Below are 13,524 nucleotides of genomic sequence, written 5' to 3' on the forward strand. Positions count from 1 at the left end.
TAGTTAATTGGTAATCCTTTCCAAGTTGTGGTTCAAGTGTTTCTGCGAACGCTCAGGAGAGGCAGGTTGATTTGAGCAGAGTGGGTGAGTAAGAGAAGTTTCCTGGAATGGGGAATTTTAGAGGGAGAGAATAATTCCACTTTTCTTTATCAAAGAGAGGAGAGGACATTACATGAACAAATTATGAGATTAGAAATTAGTAAAAAGAAATTTAGAGTTAACAGATACTGAGTTTCTACTGAAAGGCAGAAACTGCTTGTCACTAGTGCTACAGTAGATATACTAAGACATGCTCCCTGCTCTCAGGAAATTTGTGATTTAAAAGGGGAAAAGAAGAACATAAATAGACAAATACACCATAGTGTGCCAAGTGCAATACCAGGAGTAAGTACCAAGTTCAGTGTTGGTTTGGAAAAAGATATGTCTGAGAAAGAATTTTCTGTTGTGTGAGTCATGAGCAATTGCTTGAGATCTTTAATGTAAAATGACGTTGATTTTTAATATGTTATCTGTTCTAAGTTTGGAGAGATAGTGGTTTGGGAATAATATTCAAGTTCATAAATCTGGCCTCACTGTAGAAGATGCGCTAGTTTATTGAGAACCAGAAGTTTGGAAGAATAACTATGAGATTACTATAATGAAACACAGTATGACTGAAAAGCCTATAATTTATCTAAAGTGCACTAGTACTTCTAGTGTGTTCCAGTGTGCTTAGTTCGACTGATGGATTTTTTTTTTTTTTCTGTCAGAATATGCTTGTGTATCTTGGTTTCTATCTAGTTGAAAGATTAGTCCTTTACAGGTCAATAGTAATTTTTTTTTAAATTATTTATTCTTTTTTTTCTCCTTTCCCTCATCCTTGTTTGATATCTTGGCACAAAGACTTAAAAAAAAAGTCATGGAAAAAGGCCACAGGACATAGACCGTTCTTTAGGTCCACACTAGTCTTTACTGAAGTGTGGCTGATTTAGTTTGTCCCTGAACTTGGGTATACCAATTGTGTTTAATTTCAAATATGACTGATATTATAATCAGAGCATTTTGGGCAACATAGGGCTTGAGGGTCTTGCATAACCTCTGGTCTTAACGGTCCTAACTTAATGGGCAGCTTGTAGCAAATCCAGCTCTCTCCCAGATTACTAGTCCTCTCAATAACTGAGTCTGCCATGAAGGCATGGGATAACTTCTAGATCCCCTGATGTCTCCATGTGAGCTGCGGAGAAACTAGGAAGCTGCATCAGTGTTACTTTCTCAGACTCCTTCCTTGAACATTTCTTTTTTTTTTTTTTTTTTTTTTTTGAGACGGGGTCTCGCTCTGTCACCCAGGCTGGAGTGCAGTGACCGGATCTCGGCTCACTGCAAGCTCCGCCTCCCGGGTTCACGCCATTCTCCTGCCTCAGCCTCCCGAGTAGCTGGGACTACAGGCGCCCGCCACCTCGCCCGGCTAGTTTTTTGTATTTTTTAGTAGAGACGGGGTTTCACCGGGTTCGCCAGGATGGTCTCGATCTCCTGACCTTGTGATCCGCCCGTCTCGGCCTCCCAAAGTGCTGGGATTACAGGCTTGAGCCACCGCGCCCGGCCTCCTTCCTTGAACATTTCTAATCCACCTTCTGGATGTCCCCATTGTGCTCTAGTACTATGCTAAACACTGGGATGCTCTAAGTGGAGTGTGTAAGTTTCCTGGGATAACCCCTCAGCTGTTGAGATTCTCTTCCAAAATATATGGATGATTCTAATGCCCCTTATTTCTTTGTTACACCAAGAATCAACTCCAAGTGGAGTTGATGTAAGAAATCCATGTCTCTCTTCTAGCCATTTATCCCAGGCCCCTCCTCTCAGAACTGGATGCACCTCTCTTCTTGTGGGGTAGCAGTTTTCTCTGTGTAATATATGGTATCTACCTTTTCAGTGGCTTCATCATTTAAACTCTCAGGTGTCCAGTCCTCCAGGTTCTAGGAATATTAAGTTCAATTTTGGAATTTCTTTTATCAACCATTTTCTCTCTCAATAAAGCTTGCTTTTACAAATAAAAAGCACCTTTTAAAATCTTAATTTACTGCAGATTTGTTAAAACCCTTTCATTTGGAAGCTCAAAGCTGAGCAAAGATTTTTTAGCTCTAGGCTGGATTCTACTTACACCAACACAATGAGTATTGTTGATTTAGTGGGTAAGAGAGCCTTGGAAGAATTAGCAATGAAAATATATTAGTTAAAGAATTCACAAATATTATCTTTACTTGAGTTAGTGATTGTAGAGATCTAGGAATGAGGTGATGGGGCCTACAGTCTGGGAATTAATGACAAAAGTGGAGAGTTTGAGTCAAATTTGATAGATCATGTGAATTACTGAATATTAATGACTGATTGAATATTGGTGATGAAATAAAAAGACTGTCAGTAAACTATGAATAGAGGGGAACTTTCTCAACTTGATTAAGAATACCTACAAACGGACATGGATGCAGCTGGAAACCATCATTCTCAGCAAACTATCGCAAGAACGGAAAACCAAACACCACATGTTCTCACTCATAGGTGGGAATTGAACAGTGAGATCACCTGGACTCGGGAAGGGGAACATCACACACCGGGGCCTATTATGGGGAGGGGGGGTGGTGGCATTGGGAGTTATACCTGATGTAAATGACGAGTTGATGGGTGCTGTTGAGTTGATGGGTGCAGCACACCAACATGGCACAAATATACATATGTAACAAACTTGCACGTTGTGTACATGTACCCTAGAACTTAAAGTATAATTTAAAAAAAAAAAGAATACCTACAAAAAACTTGCAACTAATATTATACTTAATAGTGAGAAACTGCATGCTTTTTCTTTAAGATCAGGAACAAAGCAAGGACATCTCTCACCACTCCAATATTATATAGAAAGTCTTAGCTAATCAATAAGACAGAAAAAGGAAACAAAATGTATACAGATTGGGAAGGAAGAAATCAAACTGTCTTGGCTCACAGATGATATTAGTTTTTATGTAGGTAATCCCAAAGAATCAACAAAAAAATTTCAGGATCAATAAGTGTTTATAGTGAGGTTGCAATGTATGAGGCTAATATACAAATTTTAATTGCTTTCCTATATACTAGCAATGAACAATTGGAATTTAAAATTAAAAACATAATGCCAGTCATATTAGTACAAAAATGTATAAATCTAACAAAATATATTCTGGATCTGTATGTGGAAAACTAGAAAATGCTGATGAAAGAAATCAAAGAAAATTTAAATAAATGGACAGATGTTCCTCGTTTATATACTGGAAGACTCAAGGTTGTTGTCAGTTCTTACCAACTTGATCGATAGATTCAATACAATTCCAGTCAAAATTCCAGCAAGCTATTTTGTGACTATCTATAAGCTGGTCCTGAGTTTCTATGGAAAGGCAACAGACCCAGAATAGCCAACGTAATACTGAAGAAGAACAAAGTTAGAAGACTGAAACTACCTAAATTTATGATTTACTATAAAGCTACAGAAATCAAGACAGTGTGGTATTGATGAAAGAAAAGGCACAGAGATCAGTGGAGCAGAATGGAGCGCCTAGAAATAGACCCACACAAATACAGTGAAGTGATCTTTGACAAAGGAGCAAAGGTAACTCGATGGAGAAAGGGTAGACTTTTCAACAAATGGTGCTGGAACAATTGGATGTCCATATGCCTACAAATGAATCTAGACCCAGAGCTTAAACATGTCCATGAATGTTTATAGCAGCTTTTTTCATAATCACCCCAAACTGGAAACAACCAAGATGTCCTTCAGTAGGTGAATGTATAAATTTTGGTGCATTTATACAATGGAATATTATTCATCAGTAAAAAGAAATAAGCCATGACAAGACATTAAGGAAACTTAATTGCATATTGCTAAGTGTAAGAAGCCAGTATGATGAGGTTACATATTACCCCATTCCAATTATAGGACATTCTGGAAAATGCAAAGCTATAATAGACACAGTAAAATGATCAGTGTTTGCTAGGGATTTGAGGGAAGTATGGAAAGGATAAATAGATGAAGCATAGGGAATCTTTAGGGCAGTACGATTATTCTGTATGCTATTGTAATAACGGATACAAGACATTATAGATTTGTTAAAACCCACAGAATTGTATAGCACAAAGAGTAAACCTTAATGTATGCAAATACATCATTTAGGAGGTTTGGGAATCTGCCTTAGTTTATGGTGCCCCTCTACCTGCCTTAGTTTATGGTGCCCCTCTACCTGAAATTTCCTATCCCTACCCCCAGCTCATCTTTCCCTACTTATTATCTGTATACGTGATTTGTCTTCTCTACTCGACCATGAACAATGCAAGGCCAGAATCTTACTGAATTTAGAACAAGAACAGAAGACAGAAATTGCTTACTTTATATTTATAAAAAGAGAGAGAGAGAAAGAGAGAGAGAGACTGCCTTGGTTCTTACTGACAAGAAGCTCACATTTGAGTGGAGACTAGAATACCGTTTGTATTACAAATAAAATAATAGTTACTAGTGGAAATTTTAATCCATGCTTATAAAACTCATTAGTTAGGACTGAAATCCTGTAAGGAAACTTTTAAAACAATGAAAGGCGAAATATTTTCTAATATTAGATTATAAATGGCTTAAAGAAGGGAGAAGTGTTATAATAATCTGAGAGTGTGTAGATTACTGCTAGGCATTCAATTCTTGAATATTTTCCTCTACAGTCTTTGCATCATTTGTGTGCGTGCTGTTTATGAAAATTCAATCTGGAAAATGCAGAGTAGCACAGAAAATTAGTTTAAATTTAAATGTAAATTGACCTATGGTAAGAATAGCCCTTTTCCCACCACTTTAGAGTATTTTCTAAAAGAAAAGTTCCACATTTTAATGTTCTACATTCACCCATAGAGGTGAGCAACTCTAAAATGAAATACAGCATACACAACACTCTCCTTAGTTGAAGCTCTTACGCTATTCAGAGCTTTTTGTCCAAAGGCATGTGTCCTTGCCTCAACCCATCATGTGATCTCTGTTTCTGGATCTTGTGAAATAGGATGAAGCACACGGGGCAATTTATGTAAAAAGTCTCTTGATTTATCATACTGATGTGAAACGAGACAAAATTATATTCTTGTAAAATGACTGGTTTTAAATTCTGTCTTTTACGACTTGCTTATATTTATTGAATCATTTTGTATTGATTGTAGGGTACAGGAGATGTCGACTGTCATTTTAAAATTAGGAAGAACTTGGAGAATGCATCCATAAGCCTGGAATCTACGAAGAGCCCAGGATTGTTTGTTGGACTTCAGTCAGATGGGCAGGCAAAACCAATGATTTATACCAAGGATGAGAATGTTTGCTTCTATCCACAAGTCATCCAATGTATGTTTACTCTGACATACTTTGCTTTTTGGTTTGCTTTATGATGGTTTGTGTACAGTGTCTGAAAATTTCATCACATTTTTACTAGGCAAATCTCTGCTGTTAGGCTTTTTTGTTTGTTGTCATTCCAGAAACAATGGAAGGAAAACATAATGAAGACGGTTGCCTCAAATTTTCAGATAAATTAATATTAGGTATAGAAGTTTTGCTACATTGAACTTCTTTGTAACTTTGAAAGTTATGTGTGCATTCGTGTGTATGTGTACATGTTCATGTTTGAATCTTTGTTTTTTAAGGATAGCTTCATATACCCCGAGAGGAATGAGGCTGTTAGAAATATTCTCAGATTCATTGCTATTAATTTTTAATGGTTGCAGTATAAAAAGAGATGGAATAAAGATCAACACAAATGGGATTTGGATTAAAAATAGGATTTGGGAAAAAATCTCAAGATAGGACAGAAATGTGAATATTTTGAAACTGGTTTCTCTCATATCTAAGTTCACGTTCTCTAGCAAATCGAAATGAAGATATGAGGACATTATTTAATCATGTATTTGTGTTCAAACCTTAAAATATGTTTCAACACAAAGGCTAATAAAGTAACTTTATTGTATTTTTCAATTATCTTGAAGTTTAGTTTGCTATCTAATTTTTGCTTGATGTGAGGTTCCCTGAATTTTGGCTTACTCAATATCTGTGTCATTTTCTTGGTCTGACTTTTGTTTAGCTTCTGTTGGCTTATGAGAGTCCATATTTACTGTATGTGTATATATAATATCCCACAGAAGATAGCTTAGAATAGGAATAAAATGATCCTGATGTAACATGATGGTATATTTGGCCCTGTTCTTCACTCTATCTGCATCAACTCCTTTTCAGCCTTTAGTTGCCTTTTTAAAAATTTTGTAAACTGTTGGACTAGTATACCTGAGTTTACTGCCATCCATACCACCACTCCCTCCACCCTTCATTTTCCCACAGGCTGGCCCAGAGTGGCATTCTGCCTTGACACAATGCATATGCCATCTGCCTCTGGAGCTCTGAAGGGAAACAGGTGACTTCAAAGCCAGCAGAAGGATACAGGAGTAGAAAAAGAACAGTGGGAAATAGCTAGCAGGGGTCAGCTGCCATGCTGGAAGAGCACAGGGAGAAAACAGAAATGACCAGGAAGCAGGTAGAGATGAAAAGGTGAAAAAGAAGAGATTGAAACAATAGAAAAAGAAATGAGAAGAAGAAAAGTAATTTGTGGCAAGACATAAGAGAGGGATAACAAAAGGACACATTTGTCAATGTTAGGGTATTAGTACTAAAAGAACCAATAGAAACAAAGCCATTCTTCTTTACAGCTCCTACAATTTAGTTCTGTTACTAAAGCATAGATGGTTTGTTTTCTTCTCTGTTTACTAGAGGCAGCCTCCTGCTTTAACAAGGGCAAGAATGCAAGAGACATTGCTTTAGAAATTTTATTGAAGATTCATGAATCCTAGGAATTCTGAGGAAGGGTTTGAAAGCATCAACATTTCTTCAAAATACAAAATAATACTTTCCAATTTTACAAGAAGAGCATTCCATTGGGATTTCTGAGTGTTAAAAACTCTGTCTTAGGGGATTTTGTGAAGAGTGACAGAATGTTTATGTAAAAGTTTGTAGGGCCAGGCACGGTGGCTCACACCTATAATCCCAGCACTTTGAGAGGCCAAGACGGGTGGATCACTTAAGGCCAGGAGTTTGAGACCAGCCTGGCCAACATGGTGAAACCCTGTCTCTACTACAAATACAAAAATTAGCTGGGCATGGTGGTGCATGCCTGTAATCCCAGCTACTGGAAGGAGAATCACTTGAACCTGGGAGGTGGAGTTTGCAGTGAGCTAAGAACGTTCCACTGCACTCTAGCTGAAAAAAAAAAAAAAAAAAAAAAAAGGTTACAGTAATTCCACTAATTTTTTTATTTTTTTAGAATTTTTTCTCCCTCCCCTCCCCTCCCCTTCCCTTTCTTGTTGTTCTTCTTTTTTTTTTTTGACGGTCTCGCTGAGTCACCCAGGCTGGAGTGCAGTGGCGATCTTGGCTCACTGCAAGCTCCGCCTCCCAGGTTCTCGCCGTTCTCCTGCCTCAGCCTCCCAAGTAGCTGAGACTACAGGCGCCAGCCACCATGCCCGGCTAATTTTTTGTATTTTTAGTAGAGACGGGGTTTTACCATGTTAGCCAGGATGGTCTCGATCTCCTGACCTCGTGATCTGCCTGCCTCGGCCTCCCGATAGAATGTTTTCTAACTAGACTATCTACATATGATAGATTGAACCTACTCTATGCCAAAAAAGTTCACTCCCAAAAACATTTGGGAATTTTGAATTGTTTATATTCTAATACAGAGATAGAGCAGCCCCCCAAAACGTTAAGCTGAAACTTTTTTTTTCAGTGTAAATTTTTCCTCATAGTTGTCTAGAAAGCAGAGTTAAAGTTGTGAGGTACCCTGAATGATAAGGGGACTTGGATAGGGTAAGAGATTGTGGTAGGAAGAGAATCATAAGGTTACTCTCAAGAGACTCCACCTGTTGCCCCCAGGCATGCAACCTGAATGACTGGTCCTGGCTTCCTTGGAAGCTGCTGCACCTCAAGTAAATGTCTACAAGCTGCCTGGTCTGACATGGCACACAATCACGTGGAGGGCACAGCTCTGCTCAGCCGAGGACGAGGGCAGTCTCATTGACAGGTTCCACCCACCAAACAGCAAGAGGCTCAGAAGTATAGCAGGGTAGAGGGACAAGGGTAGGATTTCAGCACACAGGCTTTGAGAGCCAGACTGCAGGTCCTGGGAGGGCACCTTTTGCCAGTGGTATGCTCTCACAGCTCTTGGACCACCTGCCTCTGTTCTGTCAAATGAGGACCAAGAGTGCCTTCACTCAGTTGTGGTGTGAGAATTACATGAATTAACATATGTAAGATGATTAGAATAGTGTCTGGTACTCAGCAAGTGCTGTGCAAGTGTTTGCTGTTACGATTATTAAAGAGAGGAAGAGCACTTCATGGCATATTTTCTTTTATCACTTAAATAGAGTCGATGGATTCCTGAAAGACAAGAGATTCTGTCTCATCACCTCTTTTAATCACTTGGCATATTTCATTTCTCTGCGATTGATTTTTTTCATCTACAGTTTGGCAAGGATTTGGTTTAATTTACTGTGTATTGGGAATTTATAATAAAAGTCATTTATCCCACTACCATTTAGCTGTTCTTGCTAGTGTGTGCAGTAAAACCTCTTCATTCTCTATTTTCATGAATTTATATTCACAGTATATACAGGAGAAAGTGTGAAAGGATCTTTCCCCCTGGGCTTATGTGATTAGTTATTATACTGAGCCTATGGAGAAGATTCTCCATTGATTATCTGGATATTTGGATAATTTGAAAGTTTTCTTCATTCTGTTCCTCTAGATAATAAACCTGCATTTATAATTCCATACAGTAAGACCACACTGCTAGGTATCGTTTTAAAGAACTGTAGATCAATATAACATGTAACTTTTCGCTAACTTCAGTGTACTATTACTTTTATAGAATACTTAGGAAAGAGTGAACCTATAAGTTTTTAGAAGTACTTTAACAGAGAATTGACTTTTGCACAGAAATTTACCTCCTCTTGCTCTAATTCCAGCCCAGTTTTATGGTATGAGCCATCCTCTGTATATAGATCATGAGACTCTGGCTATTAGTAACCCCTCAAAAATGCAGGACTGAAGATATGGTTCAGATGTTACATTTTTATTACAATAAGAATTTCTTTCAGGTTCAAGTTTTATGGAAGTTTGCCTTAAAATATGTTTGGAAATTTCATTTTTGCTTCATTCTAGTCTGCTAAGATCATTCAAGCATAAAAATCTAAATGAAATACTGTCATATATCCAATTCATAAAATTCTGACTATGTATATTACAGTCTTAGAAAAATATGACAAAATATGTTTCAGATGATAAAATGACTATATGGATTTAAAATATATATGCACTAATGTGACACTATAATCATTGCTATTATGTAAGTTTTCACTTGTTTTACTTTTAAAATAGAAGGTATTCAATAAAACAAAAGACTTTTCCTAGTTGATTTTGTAGAGTTACTGCCTTTATTGTCTGGTAGATCTTGATATAGCTTAAATTTTGGATATAATGAGGTACTACCTGAAGTGAGTCATTAATCATCCAAATCCAGCTGTATAGGTAACATATACCTTTTGATAACATCTCTACCTAGACAGCTCTGGTTCTTTCACCTTCACCACAGGTTTTGTTTTACATTGCCAGTGATAGAGTTTTCACTTTTTTTTTTTTAATTGTAAAAGTCAGACAAAGAGCTACTAAGGGTTGCTCCAGTTCAGAGTATTGTATTATTGGAGGGTCACTTTGGTACTTGGCTTTTGAACATCTTTCTGTAACCCACCTGGCCTGAAGACAAAGTGGGAAGCCTTCTCTACAGAGGGATAGGAAGGTGCTGGATAACATTTCCAGAAAATGTCTTCCACTTTCTGAATTCCCTACTACTGTGTCGTATAAAGAGATGTTGGTGTACTTTTTGAGAAGCAGAGGTAGAATTAATGAGAAGCCAGTGTGGGAAGGATAGAGAGGTAAAATGCTCATTCTCCTTTCACAGTTCTGCATAGACTGGCCTTGTTGTGCAACCCTTTTTGGGCTTGTTTCTAATGGACTGGCACATTAATTGCTTTCTCCTCTGTGCTCCCTATGCACGTTGTGCTTGTGTCAGTTAAAGAGCTCATCAGTATCTATCAGAGGTCATGTTTATGTATTCTCTCTCTGGGCTATAACGCCATCAATGTCAGAAGCCATTTCTTATACATTGATTTGTTCCTAGTGCTATGCAGTGACTGGAAGATAGTTTATCTTTTTGTAGATTCTGGATTTCTACATTACATTGGTAAATGAACTCTTAGCTATATATAAGAATCTTAATTTTTTCCCTCTACAATTACTTATTTATTCTCCATGAACATATTTCTAGTTATTTCTATCTTCTTTTTAATGTTTTAAAATTCCTTTATTATCAATTTTTAGTGTCTCAGCATTGCATTGTATATAAACCACATGGAAAAACTATGTTTTATAAGGATTAGTATTTAAAAGCTTATTGTTGTCTGAAATGATATCTTATAACACCTGAAGGATATAAATAACAGTGTAATCATGGACAGTTCTTCAGCCACCAGTATTGTAGAGTCTGCACCATCACCCTGTGTGATAAGTGTTGCTAATTTCTACTAAGCATACCTTTGAGGTTGTTATGCTTTCTTACTTTGTGAGTCATCTTACATCGTTGACTGCAATTGTGGTATTAAGAAGTAGTTGTTATTACTCTTTATCATATAGAATCAGAAATTTACATAATTTTTTGTTGCTGATGAGAACCTAAAGCCATTCATAGTGTGAATTACCACCATTTAAAAACAATATGCCTATGCCTGATCCTAGAAAATGAACACAAACAACTTGAATTTGAAATCCTAAATATAAATAGCACTTAGGAGCATATACTATAAAGCTGAAGTCATTATTTAACTTAGAGATACCTATTCTTAAACAAGACTCCAAAGCAACTTGCTTCTAAGTAAAAGGTAGAAAAGTAGCTAATGTTTTCATTGCTTATAGATATGTGTATATTTTGTTGATTCACATATTTCAGTAAGGTAACATGAAATCCTGTTTGAATGACGTTTTAGTTTCCCCTTTTGAGGAAGGCAAAGTAAAAGATTGTTAAGGAAGTTCCCATTTAGAATCTATAAGAAAAACATTTTGAATAAGTTGTTTGATTCATATTGTGATGTTAAACGATCGTTCAGATTTGCAAAGCAATGAGTAGGTTTTATAGGGATGCCATCTATGCACAGCCTGCTGGTAAGAATAAGAAGTCATTTTCTGTTAACTACGTAATTCTGAGTAAAGAGATTTGACTAGGCATTGAAATGGAAACAATGGCAAAACTTAAACTTGCATAGCTGAACATATGGTGAGTATTCTGAGAAGCAGCAAGTGATTTTGAAATGATGGCATCTTTTAAAATCTTAATTTCAGTTGGCAGAGAAAACCCAATGGGAATGTCTGCAACACCCAGCCAAGAAGAAGAAAAGATCCATGAGTCAAAAAAACAGAAAAAAATACCCCCAGAATCTGAGGATAGGAGTCCCTTACCTTCTTCAACTGCAAGTAAGCCACAGCTTTTGCTTTCCTGCTTTTGGTTTGTTTGACTGCATTATTTCTTCCTGCGGCCATCGCAGGAAGACTATGAAATTATTTTATAGCCTATATCATGTTATACCACATGGACTGCTTGTAGGCTGTTATCTTGCTTTTTTATGCCTTAATTTTATATTATAAAGAATACATATATTTTTCAATGTGTTTCTTTGTCTTAAATTTAATGTTCATCCAGAACAATGTGTTGAAAAGAAGATAGTATTAAATTATAACATCAATTGAACTATTACCTACACAATATTTTATGAAAAATGGTAAATTCTCACCAAAGTCTAAGCAACGACAAAAATAATCTCTATTTCTCTGGTATAGAAAGTGAAGCTTGAAAGAAAGTGCTCTCGGTCCCAGAGGCTTAAATTCCTAGTTTCTATATTAGTTTGATCATTTTTCTTGCTCTTAAATGTATTAACTTTTATCTGGCGGGAAAGTGTAATGTATGATATCTGACAAATTCTGTGTATCAGAATCTAGTCATCTTTGGGTAAAATGAAATAGAGGACCATCTCTGGGGGACCATTTTTTTAAAACCCGTCTTGGGAGACAGATAAATTATAATGTTACCTTTAAAAAAGTGATTTTTAAAAATTAGTTATTGGGTATGCTAGCTTTTCTTTCAGATAGTAATATAATAGACGTCTCTTGTTGACTATCCTAAGCTATTAGCACATGAACATAGGGAAGAGAAATTAGCCTTTTGATTTTTGCTGCAAAGGACTAGTCTCAGTTTTTTATTTCCATGTCATGTCATGAATCCATGGAGCAGTGTGAAGAATCACACTGAATGAGAAATATGTGCTTAGTTAAAATTTCTCACAGCAGAATTCAGTCTTGTGTCAGGAAGTAATGGTATCTAAATCAGGGATGGCCACCTCAAGTAAAATTTGACTTGGTTGAAAATAGCATGCTAGCCGAAATCCCTGGGGGATAAATACTTTTTAAATGAGTGGCAAAATGCTTATGAGAAAACCTTCTGTATGTCTTATGAAAATTTGTTCTGACAAAAATATTTTTAAAATGTTACCATTGTGAAATTTTTAAGAATTTTTTTTTATTGAGGCAGGCCAAGTAATTTGTAAAAATGACAAAATTAGGCTTCATGATAAACCTAGACCTTTTCAAATAATTATTTCATTTAATTAAACATTAAATATGAATTGTGTGCCCATTAAATGTCAGATGTTGTAGCTAAAACAGACTTGGTCTCTGCCCTCTTGAATTTGATAGGTGAGCTGTTCAGATAAACATTAAACAATCACACAGAAATGGAAGGCTAAAACCTGATAATTGAGATGAAGGAAATACCCAGGGCATATGAGACACAAAATAAAATTTAAATCATTAATTAATTGTAAAAAGACCTATAAGTTTCTTCATTTGGTTAATGGCAATACAGTGGAAATGGAGAGTGGGCCAAAGACTGAGAAAATGGAGACTAAGCTCAGTTTCTTCAAGAACTTTTTAAAACATTGATCTGTCACAGATTTTGGCCTTGGATATGAAATCTGGGAAGTCCAGATGATGAGGCTCCTGTAAGGCAAATGCCACCTATAAAATGCCCATGATACGGTTAAATTTTGCCTTCTCTGTTTGTAGTCGGAGTGGTTTTATAGCATCCATGACTTTAAGTGAGGAAAAAATGTCTTCATGGATGAATATTTCCCTAGAAGGCTCTCTCTCATCTGGTACTGAGTAATTAGATCATGATTCCCTTTAGTTGTCTTTTTTCTACCTCTATCAAAGGACTGCAATAGTTAAAAGTTGCCTCTTGAAAGAAATACCTTCCTCTTGGTTTTGCAGCTTAGCTGTCAAGATAGATTTGGGTTACATTAGCCATTCATATTAAAATATGTTCGTTGAAAAATACTTTAGAAAACTTATTTTCTACTTTT

General features: G+C 36.5%; 1 protein-coding gene across 1 annotated transcript in view; it reads left to right on the plus strand.

Annotated features, from left to right (window-relative positions):
* Positions 1-11,519, plus strand: part of LOC112630251 — an 83,061-nt gene extending 71,542 nt beyond the window's left edge. The window contains 3 exon segments of the mRNA XM_025394414.1: positions 5,194-5,371; positions 5,503-5,565; positions 11,453-11,519. Of these exon segments, the coding sequence (XP_025250199.1) occupies positions 5,194-5,371; positions 5,503-5,504 (180 nt within the window). The 3' untranslated portion in view covers positions 5,505-5,565; positions 11,453-11,519.
* Positions 11,520-13,524: the final 2,005 nt, after the last annotated feature.

This window comes from Theropithecus gelada, chromosome 8 (genome assembly GCF_003255815.1).
Source record: "Theropithecus gelada isolate Dixy chromosome 8, Tgel_1.0, whole genome shotgun sequence".
NCBI lineage: Eukaryota > Metazoa > Chordata > Mammalia > Primates > Cercopithecidae > Theropithecus > Theropithecus gelada.